Source organism: Tamandua tetradactyla, chromosome 3 (genome assembly GCF_023851605.1).
Source record: "Tamandua tetradactyla isolate mTamTet1 chromosome 3, mTamTet1.pri, whole genome shotgun sequence".
Lineage (NCBI taxonomy): Eukaryota > Metazoa > Chordata > Mammalia > Pilosa > Myrmecophagidae > Tamandua > Tamandua tetradactyla.
In genome coordinates this window covers 107,181,789-107,202,666 of record NC_135329.1, presented here as the reverse complement: position 1 = coordinate 107,202,666, position 20,878 = coordinate 107,181,789, and the positions used below count along the sequence as shown (strand labels likewise).

Genomic DNA, 20,878 nt, shown 5'->3' with positions numbered 1-20,878 from the left:
GAATTGAAACTTAAAAGCATGTGACTTAGATATACCGACCAAAAGCTTTACCACTCAAAGAGTTTTCTCTGGAGCAGCAGAAAAAGCAACATCTGGAAACCTGTTAGAAATGCAAATTCAGGACTCTCCCACCCCCACCTGGCCTCGCCCCATCCCAGGCAGACTAAATCACAATCTCTGGGTGGGAGGCCATACAAATACGTGCTTTAACACCTTCTCTGGATGATCCTTATGTGTGCACTAGGTCAGAGAATCACGGACCTAGCAGTTGTTAGTGACTGTACTTTTAATCACTTTATATACTTTCTAGCATTTTTTTTTTTTTTTACATGGACAGGCACCGGGAATCGAACCCGGGTCCTCTGGCATAGCGGGCAAGCATTCTTGCCTGCTGAGCCACCGTGGCCCACTCTGTTCCTAACATTTTATTAGTGAACATTGGGTAAACTAAGAAATAATCCCAGTCATCCAAGGAACCCTTTGCTAAAGCCATGGGGTATACCTAGGTACGGAGCCCTGTGAGTATCTCAGTGGCAGTGATGGGCTCCCTCATATATATTTGGCCCAAGAATACAGGGCACATACAAGAAATTCAATAAAAACTTTTGATTGATTAAGTGTCTTTACTGAATTTCTTCTTTTACTCACAAATTATGTTTATTGTCTATATTTGCATTAATTTTCATCATTTACACACACATTTTAATACTAATAGAATAGTTAACATCATGTTGTATTCTATCTTTCTCAGCCAAAAATATTTTCTGATTGACCTAAGTCCCTATAATTATATTTACAATTGCATAAAAACAATAGAAATTGCACAACAGAGGTTCTTTAGCAACAAACTTTACTGTGCAGGCAAACAAAATTACTAATATATTGAAGATAATTTCATTTGATTGGTTATTACTTTTTTTAAAATTTGATAAGTTATAAGTTTATGGAAAAAATCATGTAGAAAGCATAGAGTTCCCACAACCCTCCCTCAACACAGTTTCCCTATCAACACTTTGCATTAACATGTTACTTCAGCTGCAATTGTTGAAATAATATAACTATAACTACACCACAAGCTGTAATCCATAGTCAACATAAGGGTCCACTGTTTGTGTTGTACAGTTCTTTTGGGTTTTTGACATTTTTATTTTGGTAACATATGCAACACAAAATGTCCTCTTATGACCACTTTCACTAATATAATTCAGTGGTGTTAATTATATTCACAATGTTATGCTACTATTACCACCATCAATTGCCAAACTTTCATAGAACCCAACAGAAACTCTGTGCCCACTCTCCACTCCTTATCCCCATCCTGGTCCCCAATATCCTACATTCTAATTTCAGACTCTATACACATTCCTATTACATCATATAAGGGAGATCATTCAATATTTGTCCTTTTCTATTTGGCTTATTTCACTCAACATGATGTCTTCAAAGTTCATCCATGTTGTATTGTGCATAGAAACTTCATTCCCTTGTATGGCAAATATTATTTCATTGTATATATATACATGTATATATATATATACCAGACTGTTTTTATCCATGCATCTGTTGGTGGACCCTTGGGTTATTTCTATCTTTTGGCAATTGTGAATAAAGCTACTATGTATATCCATATACAAATATCTGTATAAGTCACTTCTTTCAGTACTTTTAGGTATGTACTTAGAAGTGGGATTGCTGGATCATATGGCATTTCTATACTTAACTTTCTGAGGAACTGCCAAACCGTTTTCCACAGGGGCTGCATCATTTTACATACCTACCTAACAATGAATTAGTGCTCCTATCTCACTGAATCCTTTCCGATACTTGTTATTTAAATAGTAAGCCATTCCAAGGAATATGAAATGGTATCTCATTGTGGTTTTGATTTGCAATTCCCTAATGGCTAATGCGGCTGAGCATCACTTCATGTGCTCATTGGTGATTTATATATCGCTTTTTGAGAAATATATATTCAAACCTTTTTCCTACTCCTTAATTGGGTTGTACTTTTGTTGTCGAGTTGTAGGATTTTTAAAAATATATTCTAGATACTTATCACATGTGGTTTCCAAGTATTTGCTCCATTCTGTAGGTTGTCTTTATTTTCCTGATAATGTCCCTAGATTTGCAATAATTTTTAATTTTAAAGTCTCATTTATCAATGTTTTCTCGACTTGTTTGTGTTTTTGGTGTAGCGTAAGTAACCATTGCCTAACATAAGTTTCTGAAGATGTTTCCCTAAGTTTTTTTTGTTTGAGTTTTTTGGTATGGGCAGCCTCCAGGAATTAAACCCAGGTGTCTGGCATGGCAGGAGAGAATTCTGCCACTGAGCCACCATCACAACATGCTTTCCCTAAGTTTTTAACAGGAGTTTTACAGGTTTGTTTCTTATATTTAGTTTTTTAATTCATTTTGAGTTAATTTTTGTATATAATGTGAGGGAGGGGTCCACCTTTATTTCTTTGCATATGGATGTTCAGTACCCAGCACCATTAATGGAAGAAATAATTCTCTTTCCATCGAGTGGATTGACATCTTGTCAAAAATTTTTCTATAGATGAGAAAGTTTATTTATGAATTTGCAATTTGATTCCTTTGGTCAAAATGTCTGTCCTTGTGCCACTATCATGCTGTTTAGATTATTGCAGCTTTAGAAGAAATTTTAAAATTAGGAAGTTTGCATTCTCCAATTTCATTTTTCTTTTTCAGGATGTTTTTGACTATTTTGGGCATCTTATTCTTGTATATAAATTTGACAGTTAGCTTTTCCATTTCTGTAATGAAGTGTGTTGGAATTTTTATTAGGAATATGTTGAATCTATAAATTGTTTTTGGTAGAATTGACAATTTAATAATAATCTTCCAATCCATAAACTTGGAATGTCCTTCCATTTATTTAGGTCTTCATTGATTTATTTCATTAGTGTTCATAGTTTTTCAGGTACAGTCCTTTACATTCTTAGTTACATTTATTCCTAGATATTTGATTCTTTTAGTTGTTACTGTAAATGGAATTTTGCTCTTGATTTCTTCAGATTGTTCATCAGTAACTGTGCTGGTTTGAAACGATTATGTATCCTAGAAAAGCCATGTTCTCTTAATCCTAATCCAATCTCATGGGGCCAGACCTGCTATTTTGGGGGCCTTTTGATTAGGTTATTTCCATGGAGATGTACCCCACCCAATTGTGGGTAGGACCTTTTGATTAGATGGAGATGTGACCCTGCTCATTCAAGGCAGGTCTTATTTAGCTTACTGGAGTCCTTAAAAGAGCTCAATGAGGGAGAAAAAGCTCAGAGCTAATGCAGAAAGCAGATGTTTAGACATGCACATTTAGGAGAAGCAGAAAAGTCCCCCTGGGCAGAAGCCAGAAGGACCCACAGAAGATGAGAGAGCCATTTTGAAACCAATCCAGGAGGCCAGCAGATGTTTTCATGTGCCTTCCCAGCTGACAGAGAAACCCAGATGCTACCTTGCCTCTGAGAAGTTATCCTCTTGTGGGGCCTTAATTTGGACATTTTCACAGTTTTAGAATTGTAACTTATACATTAATAAATCCCCTTTAGTGGTATATTGAATGAAATATCAGGAACAAAACAACAAATATTATCATGCCTCAATCATATGGACTAACTATAATATTAACACTTGGTGAACTGAAGTTGAGAACATTGGTTATCAGGTTGGGGCCTATTGTAAAGGGTCCGAGATTATAAACTCTTATAGCAGTTACATATATTCAGGAATTGTAACTTGTTAATACTAAATTCTGAGATACTGAGCTGTTTGTATATAACCTGGTCATTCCCAGAGACTTCGGGTATTTACGTGACACCTGAGACTCAGAGTTAGAGCTCTGAAGCTATGGAAGTCAACAAGTACCCCATACAGGAACTGTTAAAAAAGTTGAAAAAGTGATCAGACTTCGAGTAGAGATATGAATGAAGCTGATCTGGATAGGACAAAGTATGAGAATACAGGGTAAAAGATGATATCATCCATATTATAAAACTTCAACTTCTGTGTGAGAATGAAGGTAGAGATGTTTATTGGGTGCGAAATTAATATTTTGGGTAGTGCATTTCCTAATTTAACTTGTATGGTCAGTTTAGTTAAACAAGTACATGGAATCTTGAATAGGGCATGAAATCTTGTTACTTCATCCGGGTCATAGTGTGATGCCCTGATATCCCAGAGTAATTTGGGCAGTGAATAAAAAAGTATTTGCAAAGTCCCTTGGGGGACTGGGGAGAAAGGAAGATATAGTCAACTTCCCCACTTGGAGAATTACTGATATTCTTGTAAGCAGTGGGGACAAACAAATCAATAGATTGGGCCCTTAATCCTGAGGTTTGCTCCTATGAAACTTATTCCTGCAACAGACAGGCTAAGCCTACTTAAAAATAGGCCTAAGAGTCACTTCCAGTGAAGTTCTTTTGCTGCTCAGATGTGGCCTCTCTCTCTAAGCTAACTTGGTAGGTTAGCTTAGTCATATCTCTACATGGGATATGACTCCCAGGAGAGTAAGTCTCCTTGGCAATGTGGGATAGAAATTCTGGGATGAGATAGGACCCAGCATCAAGGGATTGAGAAAGCCTTCTTTACTAAGAAGGGGAAAAGAAAAATGAGACAAAATAAAGTTTCAGGGGCTGAGAGAGTTCAAACAGTCAAGAGGTTATCCTGGAGGTTATTCTTATCATTATATAGATATCTCTATTTAGTTTATGGTGTATTAGAGTGGCTGGATGGAAGTACCTGAAACTGTTAAACTGTAATACAGGAGCCTTTGAAGATGATTGTAAAAAGATATAACTTTTATACTGTGACTGTGTGATTGTGAAAACCTTGTATCTGATGCTCCTTTTACCCAGGGTATGGACAGATGAGTAAAAAAACTTGCATAAATAAATAAATAAAAGGGAAGACAGGGTAAAATAAATTGGGTAGATGGAAATACTAGTGGTCAATGAGAGGGAGGGGCAAGGGTATGAGATGTATGAGTTTTTTCTTTGTCAATGTAGCTAAAGGTTTGATAATTTTATTGATCTTTTCAAAGAACCAAATTTTAGTTTCCTTGATTCTCTGCAGTTTTAAAATTCTCTGTTTCATTTATCTACACTCTAATCCTTGTTACTCCCTTCTGTGATGTTTAAATTTACATGTCAATTTGGCTAGGTTATGTTGTCCAGTTGTTTCTCAAACAAGCACTAGCCTGATCATTACTGCAAAAGTATTTCATAGATTTACATCATTAGTCAGTGAATTGCATCCATGGCTGTCATCTACAATGAGCATCTACATCTCAGCAAGGACATTACTTTCATTTCAGCAATGAAAGAAGCCTAATCTAATCAGTCAAAGACCTTAATGGGAAAACTAATGACTTCAGTAATCAGGAAGAACAATTCCTACCCCTACTGCAGCCAGCCAGCAATACAGTGGAACTCACTGGAACCTTCATCAAAGTTCCAAAATTGGAGCCTGCTCTGCAGAATTTGGACTTGTCAATTCCAAATGGGCATGTTTGCTGGTTTGAAACTGTTATATACCCCAGAAAAGCCATGTTCTTTTGTTCTTTATCCTAATCCAATCTTGTGGGGGCACACCTATTGTTAGGTGGGATGTGTTTGATTAAGTTGTTTCATCAGAGATGTGACCCACCCAAGTGTGGGTGGGGTTTTTATTAGGTCGTTTCCATGGAGAGGTATCTCTGCCCATTCAAGGTGGGTCTGAATCTGCCTACTGGTGCCCTTTAAGAGGGAACCACTTTGGGAAAAAGCTCAGAGCCAACACAGACAGAGATGTCTGGAGATGAAGAAAGAAAATGCCCCTGTGGAAGCTGCTTGAAACCAGAAGCCAAATGACTAGCAGATGCCAGCCACATGTCTTCTCAGCTGACAGAGATGTTTGGACATCATCAGTCTTTCTTGAGTCAAGGTACCTTTCTCTAGATACCTTAGTTTGAACATTTTTATGGCCTTAGATGTACAAACTTGTAACTTAGCAAGTCTCCTTTATAAAGGCCAACCCATTCTGGTATATTGCAGTCTGGCAGCATTAGCAAACTAAAACAGTATGTGAATCAATTCCTATAATAAATCTCATAGTACTTATACTTGTTGAATTGATCTCTTTATCAGTATATAGTGTTCTTCTTTGTCCTTTGTTAACAGTTTTTGACTTAAATTCTATTTTATCTGATATTAGTAAAACCAACCCAGATTTTAGTTATTAGTTGCACGGATTTTTTTTTTTTTATCCTTTCACTTTCAAACCTTTTTGGGTCTTTGAATTCAGGGTAAGTCTCCAGTAAACAGCATATAATTGGGACATGCTTTTTGATCTATCCTGCCCATCTCTGTCCTCTGACAAGAGAGATTAATTCATTTAAAGTTCTGGTAATGCAGGACTTTCTTCTGCCATATTGCTATTTGGTCACTGTAAGTCTTTTACTTTTCTGTTCCACAATTCTTCCACTAAGGCTTAGTTTCATATTTGCTTGATTTTTCTTTTAGTGGGTACCATTTTGAATCTCTTAATTCTTTTCATGCATATATATATTTTTAAATTTATTTATTTTTTATTTGTATTACAAACCACATACAAACACAAACATTCTTATCATATGATCATTCTGTTCTTGTTATATAATCAATAACTCACACTATCATCACATAGTTATATATTCATCATGATCATTTCTTAGAAAATCTGCATCAATTCAGAAAAAACAATACAAAGAAAACAGAAAAAATTCATACATACACACCCCTTACTCCTTCCCTTCACTGATCACCAGCATGTCAATCTACTAAATTTATTTTAACATTTCTTCCCCCTATTATTACTTTTTAATCCATATGTTTTACTTGTCCATCGATAAGGTAGACAAAAGGAGAATCAGACACAAGGCTCTAACAACCACACAGTCACACTGCTATAGACATATCATTATACAGTTATCTATAAGAAACATGGCCACTGGAGCACAGCTCCACATTTTCAGGCAGTTCCGTCCAGCCTCTCCCTTACACCTTAACTAAACAGGTGATATCTATTTAATGCATAAGAATAACATTCAGGATAACCTCTTGAGTCTGTCTAGAATCTCTCAGCCACTGACAATTTATTTTGTCTCATTTCACTGTTCCCCCTTTTGGTCAAGAAGATTTTCTCAGTCCCTTGATGTTGAGTTCCAGTTCATTTTAGGATTTCTGTCCCATGTTGCCAGGAAGGTTCACACCCAGGAGGGCAGTGAGTTTGCTTGCTGTGTCGGCCAAGAGAGAAAGGCCACATCTGAGCAACAGAAGAGGTTCTCTTGGGGGTGACTCTTAGGCCTAATGTTAAGTAGGCTTAAATTTAATATCCTTTGCGGGATTAAGTTTCATTTGAACAAACTCCAAGATTGGAGGCTTGGCCTATTGCTTTGGCTGTCCCCATTGCCTGTGAGAATATCAAAAATTCTCCACTTGGGGAAGTTGAATTTTCCCCCTTTCTCACCATTCTCCCCAGGGAACTCTTTTTTGCACATATTTTTTTGATATTTTCTTCATGGTGACCATGGGGCTTAAATTTAACATCACATTTGATTTGGTGTGACCTTAACTTCAAAAGCATATACAAACACTGTTCTTATATCTCTCCATCACCCCAAAACTTCTTGTACTTTTTTCAAATAATAGCTTTATATATTGTATATCTACAACTTTAGATCTATCATTATTTTCTATAAATTTGCATAAACAAGGTAAAAAGGTGAAGTTACACACCAAAAAATACAACACAATAGTACTGGCATTAATAATTACCCACAGTTACCTTTACTGGAGGTCTTTATTTCTTTACCTCACTTTCATCCACTATCTAGTGTTCTTTCCTCTCAGTCAGAAGAATTGCCTTTAGTGTTGCTTGTAGGGCAAGTCTAGTGGTAACAAACTCCTTCAGCTTTTGTTCATTTGGTAATATCTTCTTTTCTTCATTTTTGAAAGACAGACTCACTGAATATAGAATTCTTGGTCAGCAATTGCTTTAAATATTTTACTCTACTTCCTTTTTGCTTCCATGGTTTCTGATGAGAAATTAGAACTTAATCTTATCAGGACTCCTTTGTATATAATAAGTTGTTTTTCTTCTTCAGCTATCACAATTCTTTCCTTGTCCTTGGCATTGGAGAGTGGGGTGGTTTGGAGTATGTACCCCAGAAGAAACATGTTCTTAAACTTAATCCAGTGTTGCGGATATGATGAAGTGACTTCACTTAAAGTGTGGCCCAGCTGAAGCAGGATGGGTCTTAATACCATGACTGAAGGCCTTATAGAGAAGGTCATAGAGAGAGAGAGAAAAAAAGGAAGCAGCCAGAAGCTGAAAGTTAATGGAACCCAGAAGAGAAGAGAAAAACCAGGATAGGCTGCCGTGTACGATGCCACGTGATGGAAAAGTCAAGGACCAAGAATCACTGGCAGCCAGCCACAGTCTCCTGGGAGAAAGAATTGTCTTGATGACACCTTGATTTTGGGCTTCTCCTAGCCTCAAAACTGCAAACCAATACATTCCCATTGTTTAAGCCAACTCATTGCATGGTATTTGCCTTTGGCAGCCAAGAAATTTAAAAAGATAGTTTGACTGCTATGTGACTAGACATGATTATCTACAAGTTTATCCTGTCTGGGGTTTGTTGGATTGTTGAAATATGCACATTCATGTTTTTCTTGATATTGTGGGAGCTTTCTGTCATTATTTCTTTGAATATTCCTTCTTTCCTTTCTCTTCTTCTCCCCTGAGAATCTCATAATATTGCATATTGGTAAACATGTTTTGGTGAGCTTCAGGTCTCTTGGGCTCTGTTCACTTTCTTTCATTCTTTTTTTCCTGCTTTCCAGCCTGAATTCTTTTAACTGTCTTGTCTTCGAATTCAACAAGTCTTTCTTCTGTCAGTTCTAATCTGTTGCTGAAACCCTTAGGGAATTTTTCATTTCACTTATCTGTGGTCTTGAACTCTAGTAGTTCTATTTACTTCCTTTTTAAAATTTCTATTAACTGTAATTTCCATATTATTCATGCATCATTTTCTTAATATCTTTTTCTTTCTTTCTCTGTATTTTCCTATATCTTAACTATATGGAGGATTATTTTTTTTAAAGTCTCTGTCTGGTATGCCCGAAGTCTGTTTTTCTGGATTTTTCTGGTGGGCCATGTTTTCCTGTTTGTCTGGTAATATTTTCTTGCATACTGTACTTTTTAATATTTAAATATGTTAACACTGGGATTTAGTCCCTAAGCTGTCCTTTCCTAAAATTTATGCCCAGATAGTATATGACAGAGATATCACATTGGGTGCCAGAAGGTAGTACAAACAACCCAACTCAGAAATCATAACTCACAGTCTTTGCAAATTGGCTTAGTATTGGCTGGAACCCTCTTTCTGAGTTTAGCCCACCCCTCCTATCAAGAAAATCAGCCCAAAGCAAAGATTGCATGCTCCATCTTTCCTACGCCTGTGTCTAGTCCTGGGCTTGCACTCGTGGTCTTGGGAATTATGCCATTTACAGGAATCTGAATGCCTCTCTATTCCCTATGAAACTGAATTTTCCCTCCTCCTGAGAAACTGAGTTATATATGGTTTTCAGCACAGTGTTGGTTGCAGAATAGATGCTCAATGAAGATTATTATTATTATTGTGTAACTTAGAAGGATCATAAGCAATTGAAGGAAAATTCCTCTCATTTCATGGAGAAAAACAAATAAATGTCTATGCCTTCTTCCTTGCTTTATTACATGTCTTAAAACCCATACTTTTCTGCCCTAGGCTACTTTGATTCATTTGATTTTTTTTTTTTTCACATGGGCAGGCACCGGGAATCAAACCCGGGTCTTCGGAATGGCAGGCGAGAACTCTGCCTGCTGAGCCACAGTGGCCCACCTTGCCCTAGCCTACTTTGATTTAATTGTTTCTTAGCTGTCAACAAGCTGCTTCTGCCTGCTTGGGACAGGTTGGATGTGGAGAAGGGCAGGCAGAGATGAGTGTCCTGATTCAGTCCTTAAGGTTCTCACTTGATAGACTGGTACTGACCTACAGATACACCAGCTTGCATAGAGGGGTTACTCTGCTACCTCCAGAACCAAGTCAGGGTTCCACAATGGAAACATAGGTCGACTCCACACCACAATAAGGAAGGGGTAGGGAAGGGGTACACAAGGGCACCATGAAATTCCCCTACTGGTTTTAAATTCTAATTTCTTGATTAAACATTCATCTAGTTATTGCAACCCTTTAACTATTTTTCAGAAATTTGAGGAAGATTTTTTGTTTGTTTATCTGGCTCTAAAGAACTTCCCTGGGAAAAAAAAAGAACAATGAATAAAGCATGGCCAATTGGTTCCATGAATATATATTACATTGCAGAGTATCAAAGAAGAATTTGATAAAATATTGGTGGATTTTAGAATCCCTAAATCAGCACATTGTTTCTTGTTTTCTCAGAAAAATGATATTGAAATACCTAATTCCTAATTATACACTAGGCACAGTAATTTACCTTGCTAACTTTGCTTCAACTTCAAGTACTGGTGAAGCACACATGATTTGGGGAACTATACTAAAATCTTGAAACTTTTACAAAATTAAGGCAAGGCATATAAACAGAATAGGGAAAATAATCAGGCATGGATCCTAACTGCTATCATTATTTTTTTTTCCATTTTGATCTCCATTTACACTTGAGGTAAGCATGTCATCTGAGAAAGATCAAGGCTATTATGGTCACACTGACCTGGGTGACCATGCACATGTGGTCTCAATTATAGCACAGTGTTGTTATGAAACTTAGAGTTATATATGGTTTTCAGCACAGTGTTGGCTATAAACTAGGTGCTCAATGAAAGTTATTGTTGTTATTGTTATTACTGTGTAACTCAGAAGGCTCATAAGCAATTGAAGGAAAATCCTTCTCATTTCATGCAGAAAAGTGAGTAAGTGTCTATGCCTTCTTCCAGACACAGGAAAGGAGGTGAAAATAGTTTTCTATCTCTCATTTAAAAAATAAAGTGACTATTTTAGAAAAGAAAATAGCCTCATAGAAACTCAAAAGCTAAATGTGGGATGTCAGGCTATCAACATCCCTACAACATTGTCTAAAATGCTCCTACAAAAAATATTGATCTTAGTGGCCAGATAACTTGACTTAAGAGAGAAACATTTTCATTGCAAGGTGATTAGAGCTCAATGGAGTCTTCTGTGAGCACATTAGAAAAATAAGTGAAGAAGAGCATGACCTTTACATTTTATTAAACTTCTGCAGGTTACTAATTCTTCTGCAGGTTGATTAATACAGTACATGCTGGAACACTTTTTAAAATGTGAATATATGCATCAGTCATGGACTAATCATACAGGCAGCTAAGACAACTTGCTTTGTTCTTAAAATGAATGTTCATTCTAAAGAAAGAGATATACTAAGTCTCAATCTACTCTAATTCATGATAAGTGACTCAAGTATTCCAGAGCAAATGCTTTGGCTTCATCAAACAGAATTAGGTTTGTTCCCATTTCTATCACTTATTAAATATATAATCTATGCATAATACTTAGGCTTTCTGAACATCAGGTTCTTCATCTGTAAAATAGGACTGATAGAAGTTCTTATGTAGTATAAGGTTGATACAAGGACTATATAATATAATTCTTGTATATGCCTGATACAAAATAAGTGCTCCATATGTGTTAATTTTCATTCTATTCAAGTTAAATGCAAAATAAATGCTTCTTTTATTACAAATTATTCTTTATTGGTGCCTCTTCATCTAAATATTGTGTTGGCCTAACACCATTGAACAACTCAACAGGAGGGAAATCTTTCTCAGGAATATAATTATAGAAATAACAAATTTACGTTTGCAATAATTAATGAAGAATCAATTATTCAAAACTGCAAGTATGCGATATTAACTGATTTAAAAAATATTTCCATTTCTGTACAAAGGTTACATACAGACTTTCCACAAATTGTCAGTATAACAGTTGAATTAAAAATACCCTCAGTCTTCCCTTCTTAATGTTTGAACCCATATAATGTGTTCCTACCCCCAATTTTTTCAATGTTTAGGCAAAATATAAGTTTAAAATATCAGAATATCTCTTCTGAGAAATTTCTCTTCAGAGAATATTAAGTTGAACTATGCTACCTGAAGGATATTTATTTTGCCACACTTGCATCGTTTCCATTTTTTATAAAATAAAAGAAAAATAAAGGCAAATGCTTTAGATTTAGAAAAGAATTTTTGTTAACTTCAGAAGAGGCAGAAACATGGCCAAAAGAATACCTCATCTTTGGAAAAGCAGCAAAAAAGCAAAAGCAGATCAACATTAAAACTAAATTACACAGTGGAATTGAGCTCCAAAGATATAATTGATTTGGCAAGGATAAAAACAGAACAGAACTAAGAAATTACAATGAGAATCCTTTTGGTACTAAAGAAGACCCCTTTAACAATGGGTATGCAGTTAAATCCTAGTATGATCATTATACACTCATTTTCCTTACCCTTACCATGATAAAGGCTTTGGAACAAGCCCTGGCATTTTAAATTGTTCGTTCTCATTCACTGATACATCTCTCTCTGTCTCTCTTTTCTGGTTCCTCAGGAAAATTATTTTCCCATGTGTGCCAGTTTGAAACTGTTGTATGCCCCAGAAAAGCCATGTTCTTTAATCCTCATTGAATATTGCTGGTGGGATCTTTTTTATTGTTTCCATAGAGATGTGACCCACCCAAATGTGGATGGTAACTTTTGATTAAATGGTTTCCATGGAGGTGTGCTGCTTATTGGAGTTGCCTACTGGAGGTGGGGTTGCTTACTGGAGCCCTTTAAGAGGGAAGCATTTTGGAAAGAACCAAAAGAGCCCACACAGCCAGAGGCCTTTGGATATGCAGAAGAAAAATGCTCTTGGGGAAGCCTCGTAAAATGAGAGAAAGCTAGCAGACATCACCATGTACCTTCCCAGCTGAGAGAGAAACCCTGAACTTCATTGGCCCTTTCTTTAGTTAAGGTATCTTTCTCTGGATGCCTTAGTTTGGACATTTTCATGGCCTTAGAACAGTAAATTTGCAGCTTCATAAATCTCCTTCTTAAAAGTTGTCCCATCTCAGGTATATTGCATTCTGGCAGCTTAACAAACTAAAACACCATGTTATTAGGTAAATGCTTGGGAGAGCAGCACTGTGAGTACCTAGAGAACACTGAGGTTACACTGGAACACTAGCATACTAACAAAGAAGAAAAATTACCTGTGGGCATTTGCTCCATGGTCCCCAGTGAGACATGACGCATTCATTAGGACACAGGAGAAAACAGGACTGGGTTTCCAGGGGAATTTCATCCTGGGTGCACAGACTATGGTCCACTGCCCCACCTTCACTGTCAGCCGTATTCACACACCTGTGAGGCAAGATCATAGGCTTGATTACTTAAAATGGTGGAAAGTAAACCTAAAATAGTTGTATTGCATTATACTTACTTACCCATCAGAGATAATTAAGCATAAAATAAGGCCAGAAGAGAAAGCAGGAATAAAACTATTTTCCTCTTCATTCTTTATTGAGGGATAAGTGAGTGATGGGAACTTCATTTTGCAGGGCAGGATTGAACAACAGAAAGTCTGGAGACAACTGTCGCCCTTGAAGAACTCTCACTCTAAAGAGACCTACAATACGTGTGCCACGTTCCGGTGTTCAGATGTAGCACTGAGGGGATATTCTTTTACTATAGCAAATCCTGAGGCCTCTGCTTCTCTGAATAAACTTATCGTTTCGTAGTTGCTTGCACCTCTATACTTCCTGTGGCTCCCTTCAACTTTTTTTCAAACTTCTGTTTTGCACCCTTTCAAATTTCCTAATCTTTGTCTAACTTATTTAAGGTCACAGCAAGATAATGTGAAAAGTAATTTCATATGTTAGTTTTTCAGGTGTTTCTGGTAAAGCGTTTCGGTATTGCAAACCAAAGGAAAATAAGCAGTTTTTTCAAGCAACAATGGAGGATGAGTTTAAATGCAGATACTGTAGTTGTTTGGCCAACTTTGTGTCAGGCTTTGAGATAAATTCAGGAGATAATGAGACATATAATTACTATTATTGATAATGGTGATGAGGAGTCAATCAAATAAAAACCAAAGTACAATATTACAAAATACCTGCCAGAGTGGCTTAAATAAAAAACTTGGAAAATATCAAGTGTTGACAAGAATGTGGAGCAATTATAACTCCTTTTTTCTTACTCAACTTCCTGGAGCATGAACTGTTTGAAACACTATTTGGTAGTACCTAAGGAAGCTAAACAGAAACATACCATGGAACCCAACGAATCCACTTCTATTTGTGCGAAAATGTATACCGATGTGTTCTAAAACTGGACTGAAAATGTTCATAGCCACACTATTTGTGCTGGTTTGAAAAGATTGTGTACCCTAGAAAAGCCATGTTTTAATCCTGATGCATCTTGTGGAAGCAGTCTTTCTTTTAATCCCTATACTGTACTGTATACAGTATAGGTTGGAAACTTGATTAGGTTATCTCCACAGTGATGTAACACACCAAATTGTGGATATTAACCTTTGATTAGATGGAGATGTGACTCCATCCATTCCAGGTCTTGATTAGTTTACTGGAATCCTTTAAAAGAGGAAACATTTTGGAGAAAGCTGGAGAGAGTCATGAGAGAACCACAAGAACCATGAGAGCCCATGCAGCCAGAGACCTTTGGAGATGAAGAAGGAAGATGCCCCTGGGGGAGCTTCATGAAACAATAAGCCTGGAGAGAAAGCCAGCAGATGTTGACATGTTTGCCATTTGCCTTTACAGATGAGAGAGACACCCTGAACTTTATCGGCCTTTCTTGAGTGAAGGTAACCTTTTCTTGGTGCTTTAATTTGGACATTTTTATAAACTTGCTTTAATTTGGACATTTTCACAGCCTGTAAACTTACAACTTAATAAATTCTCTTTTTAAAAGCTGTTCTGTTTCTGGTGTATTACATTCTGGCAGCTAGCAGACTAGGACACTATTCATAATTGGTCAAACTACAAACAATCCGAATAGCCCAACAGCAGTAGAAAGGATAAATATATTTTGGTAAATTCATCCAATTCAACTCTATGTGGTGAGAATGCATGAACTTTTGTCAATGAAACTACATGGATTAAGTTCACAAATATAACGTTGACACAAAAAGGTATCCACCATATGATTCCATTCACATAAAGTTCAAACAATAAGCATTACTGATCTATGGTATCAATATGGTATAAAATTACCCTTGAAGGAAAGTTTAGTAAATGATAGGAGCTTAGGTGGTGCTGGTGATATTTTGTTTCTTGCCCTCTGGACTGTTTACACTCATGTGTTCATTTTGTGAAAATTCATCAAGCTGTACTGCTATGATGTGGGCATGTCTCTGTATTTATGTCATATACCAATTAAAAGTTTATTAAAAATGATTTATTCCCCAAAGTTTAATAAGGACTCAAAGTATGCAACCCTGTTTTGTTAGATGTTTGGATACAAAGTTGAGTTATTAATTGTTAACAATGATTGATTTTATACATATATTTTTAGGGCTTACCATATGCCAGGCACTTTCTGGTACAGGGATATACACAAAGATGAATGATATCCCTATTCTTATGAGTTTTTTGGTCCAATGCTAATGATGACAGTGAAGATGAAAATGACAACGGTGATTAGAAAAATGTTGCTATTTGCTAATATGGCAATTTTAGACACAAAGTCAAGTCCAAGGAGTAAGCATTTCAACAGAGGTGTACTGTAAAACTTTTGGTTCTTCCTAAATTATGCTATGCTCAAATGAATTATCCTTTATTTTAGACTTTTCCTTTGTACATATATTTGACAGAAAAAAAAAACTAAATTAAACAAAAAAACAAACTTCAGACAAAAGGCAAAGTATCCTCTCACCTGGGGCAAAATAAAACAAGCTTTATGGACAACCAAGTAGTGAAAAACCAGATATTATATAAAGGAGATTAACTGAAAATGGTGGACAGATGGGAGATTTAAGGAGTGCCTTTCAATATAAGGAGGCATGGTGCAGAAGAATCTATGGATTTCCATTTCTCATTGTGATAATAGTTAACAGTGGAAGGAGAGACCAGAGGAGGCTTAAATGCCTTTCCCTTTACAACTTAAAAACTGGTGAAAGTGAAAAAATTTGAGTTGTATTTACATTATTACAATGAAAAAGTAAAAAAATAAACATAGGAACAAAACTGGAAATTGTTTTCTTTTCTGCCTGCACACTCACATATGATATCATTTTGTTTTTTTCTTTTTTTATTTCACTGAGAGAGGTAAAACTTTGGATTGATGATGACCAGTTGAATGTATGTCCCAGCCTCTTCTCATTGCCAGTATGCCATGACAACAATAGTAAAGGAATCTGTTACTAAAAGGTGGGCAAACACGAGAGAAGGGAAAGGAAAAACCACAACAAATGCAGAAAAGATGGACTAGTAAGAAGCTGTCCCAGCCCACCAGAGAAAGTTGGATATTAACCCTTCTAGAGAAAACAAAGAAATAACACCATTTATACTACAGAACACAGAAAAGATTTGGAAATTTGTAGCACCAAATACCTCTGGAAAGGAGGATGGAAATTGAAGACTGATTTGAAAGTCTGAGAAGGATCTTCCCTGAGATCACTTCTCCCAGTCAAAAGGGAGGTAGGTGACTGTCCCTCTCCTCCCCCTGCAGGTGACTGAAGGTTTATTTTACCTAGAGGGTCACAAAGAGGGCCAAAGGGCTAAGGAACCCTCAGTACAATTAAGGATGGGGACAGCATACTGAAATAGGAGTTTAAGCAAAATTGAGATGTCCATCCCATCTCCAGCTGTGCTAGTTTCTAAATAACACAAATTTATTATCTTATAGTTGTACAGTATGGAAATTCAAAATGGGCAAAAAGCAAGGTGTTGGCAGGGTTACATTCCTGTTTGGGAGTTTCAAAGGAAGAATCTATTTCCTTGCATTTTCCAGTTTCTAGAGGACTCCAGTATCCCCTGGCCCATGATATTCCTTGGCTCATGGCTCTCTACCTCTAACATAAAGGCCAGCAGCATTGTGTCTCTCTGTACTTTTCTTCTGTAGTCACATCTTCCACTGATTGACTCTCTCTCTGCCTCCTCCCTTTCTACTCCAAGGACCCTTGTGACGACACCATTTCCCTATCTCAAAAATCCCTGGCTCAATTCTATCTACAAATTTCTTTCTGCCATGGAAGATAACTTACTCACAGATTCTAGAGATTAGGACATAGGCAAGTTTGGGGGACACTGCTCTGCCTATCACACCAACCTTCTTTCACTGGGGTCCCAGAATACTGCTGGCTAGGATTATCTATTTCAGTTACAATTTTAATAGAGACATTTCTGGGAATGCTGACAAGCTTAAGAATAAAGTCTTAAAATGACTGAAATTGGGGAAGAGGGGGCTTCTCAGATGAAAATACCCCTGCAGTTATCCCCTACATATTCAGCCTCATCAATTTTTCTTGCCATATCTCCCCTCAGTCATAAGCTCATTTCTACTCAAATTCACTCCAAAACTTCTCTATGGCATTGGCTATGGTTGCTGTCTCTACCTCTTCTCTTCTGATTAACTCTTTAATTCACTTTAATCATGTTTTATTACCATTCCAGAGAAACTTCTTGCGAAAGTCATCAACAGACTCCTCATTATCAAACCTAAGGGGCAGTTCTCAGTCCTCACCTTAGTATACTTCTCAGAAGCACTTAAAGTAAGTGATTACTTCCTCCTCCTTGAAAAACTTTAGTTTGTTTCCCACTTTCCTGGCTTTCCTTCTATTTCATTGGTTCTTCTTTCTCAGTCTTCTTTGGAGGGTCTTTCTGATTGATCTAAAAAGTTGGAATCCCCCAAGGTGCAGTTGTGTTACCCCTTCTCTTATAGATCCATACAAAATTTATATGTAACTGATGCCCAAATTTATAATCCCAACTCCAGTCTCTCTCCTGTACAGCATACTGTGGAATCCACCTGGAAGACTAATATCATCTCAAAGTTAATGGGTTCAAAACAAAACTTTTCGTTTTCTCTCTCAAATCTGCCTCCAAAAATCCTCATCTCAACAAGTGACACCATATTCCAATTGTTGCTCAGGCCAAGAAACATAGGAGACACCCTTGTCACTTTTTTTTCTCCCACATTCGACAATCACTTTATCAGCAAATCCTTTGTTCTCTACCTTCAAAATATATTCCAAATGTGACCTTCTCATCACCTTCACTATTACCATACCCTGCCTAATCATCAACCTCTCACCTCTAGAATTCTGCAATAGCTTCAAAACCTGCATTCCTGCTTCTGCCTGTATCCCCTATAGTGTCTTTTCCACACCTCCTGCAGTGTATACTTTTTCAAACATAAATGAGGGCACGCCATTGCACAATCCGACCCCCACTGTCTCAAACCTTCCTGTTGCAGTAAGAGTAATACCATTACTCTTTACCATTCTTAGATGATCCTACATGATGTGACTCCTGGCACTAGCCACATGAGTCATCTTGTCATTCTTCCAACTAGTCATGAAGGTTCCTGCTTTGTATATTCCCTTTTCCTGGAAGTCTCGTTCTACAGATCTGCACATCATTAAAATATCTCACTTCATTCCACTCTCTGCTCAAATGCCATTTGGCTGACCAACTTCTTCAAAAAAATACTCTCCATCACTCCAGCAAAAATTTTATTTTTCTTTTTCACATTTCATAGCAGAAATATTGTACCATATATTGATTTAAGTGTCTAGTGTTTACCTCCGCAACTATATTGTAAATTTTATGAGGACAGGGATTCTGTTTTGCTCACTGCTTTATCCCCAGTGCTTAGAACAGTGCCTGATACATAGAAGGTAAATATTCATAAATAATATTTGAATCAATAAATGACCATAGTCATAGATGGACTGTGAAGGTGTCTTCCAGTTGGGAGGTTTAAGAAAAAGAACAGATAAGCTGTTTCATTCACTATATTAATATAAACTCTTATTAGGTTCAATATCAGTTTAGAATAAATGATACATAAAAAACACACTTTACAAATTTAAATGTGATCACACACATAAAACATGTAAGATAGTCACCTGTATTTGGTAGTTGAATTATTTTTACCATATCTGGCTGAGCAGCCTAGAGATCTAGCTAAAAGGCCCTCTTTTTCAAGTGTATTCCTCCATCAACCTTCCAAATTCTCTCATTGTAATTTGTTCTCTTAAAGCATTTGCTTTTCTTCTGAGATTTTCCTATAATACTGCTAAGACACCTGGCTGGGATGATAGTGTGACATGTCACAGTTGATTTAGATATTTCTTTACAAGGTAGGTAAGTCAGCCATTTTTCAGGTCAAGAGGGAATAAGAAACAGAAGACAGGTTTTGAAGGGAAAGAGGTAAAAGCCCAAAGTTAGCAACAGCTTGAACACACTAGTCCCCAAGGGAAAAGGAAGTAACAAAGAGAAAGAATGATAATTTATCTATCAGCCATATGCTTCGGTTTGCAATAAGGAGGCCCTTTATAATTTGTCAAAAATTCTTTCATCCAACACGTCTAAAAGTGATCTTGCAACACTGTGACTGAGTGTAGAGATGGCAGGATCACACACAGTGAGGTAAGTTCACTAAGGGTGAACAACAACCAACACAGGCAAACAGGCTCTGCCTCGACATCGGTTGAAAAGACAACTCAATGGGGCACTGCCTTAGGTACTACCTATTTGAAACAGAGCTTCCTAAATCAGGCAAATGATACCCTATATTCATGCAATTGGACAGTTGACTGTACTGTGCTTTATTCTTTATTTTTCCTGCCGATCACTGTTTAAATTATTTATTTGTTCAGTCTTAATGTCTACTGCCACCATCCTCAGTTGGTAAGGAAATTACTGTTTCTTCATATTACAAAGCAGACTGTTTGACAAACTCAGACCAAGTGTTTACTTTGGTCACCGCTGGCATATTTACAAAACAAAAAACTATATAACAGGCTCCCTCAATAAATAACCCAGCGTTTGCTAAATTCTTTCAGAGATTTTCTCCTTTTAGATTAAAATGTATAGCTATTGTTCACAGATGTCCTCAGACTTTGGCTGCTAAAGCTAATTGTGGGGGCTTAAAAATGGCATTTTCAGGGGGGCCACAGTGGCTCAGCAGGCAGAGTCCTCACCTACCGTGCCGGAGACCCGGGTTCGATTCCCGGTGCCTGTTCATGTGACAAAAAAAAGACATTTTCAATGTGTTGAAGCCCAAAACTGTAACATCTATCAACTTTACTAACCATACTGCAAAAAAGAACAATGGCAGCAACCAGTCAAAATCTCCTAATTTCTTAGCAGTGATGACCAAGAACCAGTGGAGGGAATGCCAGCCTGCACAGAGTCATTAGAAGGAAATGATGAAGATTGTGGCTATATCGCAGAGGGAATCCCACTGTAAACATCAGCAGATCAAGGCACATATGCTTCTTATGAATATTTCAAAGATGAGCAAAAACCAGAATATATGATGTGAAAATCAAAGTATACTTAGATAAGCAACACTGTTGTTTTTATAAAAATTATAAGTTCTACTGCTCCATTTCCCAAATGTCTCCATTTTTACACACCTGATTTTCCTAGATTGTGTTCCTTCTCCACAGCGTAGAGACCTCAGCTCATTGTTGATTTTGCATGGTGACCAATGTTCTACAACCCAGGAATACTGATTGCACTCACTGTAACATGGGATTGCCTCATGCACCTGCCAAGAACAGGAAAAGAAAAAAAATTACATGGAAATATCCAAGTTATAGAAAAATAGCCTATCT

At 37.0% G+C, this 20,878-nt stretch overlaps 1 protein-coding gene across 1 annotated transcript in view; it reads right to left on the bottom strand.

Moving 5' to 3' along the window:
* Positions 1 to 20,878, bottom strand: part of THSD7B (thrombospondin type 1 domain containing 7B) — a 535,886-nt gene that overhangs the window by 81,297 nt on the left and 433,711 nt on the right. Inside the window, exons 14-15 of the mRNA XM_077151771.1 lie at positions 20,678 to 20,811; positions 13,284 to 13,434 (exon numbers count right to left, since the gene is read on the bottom strand). Of these exons, the coding sequence (XP_077007886.1) occupies positions 13,284 to 13,434; positions 20,678 to 20,811 (285 nt within the window). The remainder of the gene's footprint in view (positions 1 to 13,283; positions 13,435 to 20,677; positions 20,812 to 20,878) is intronic.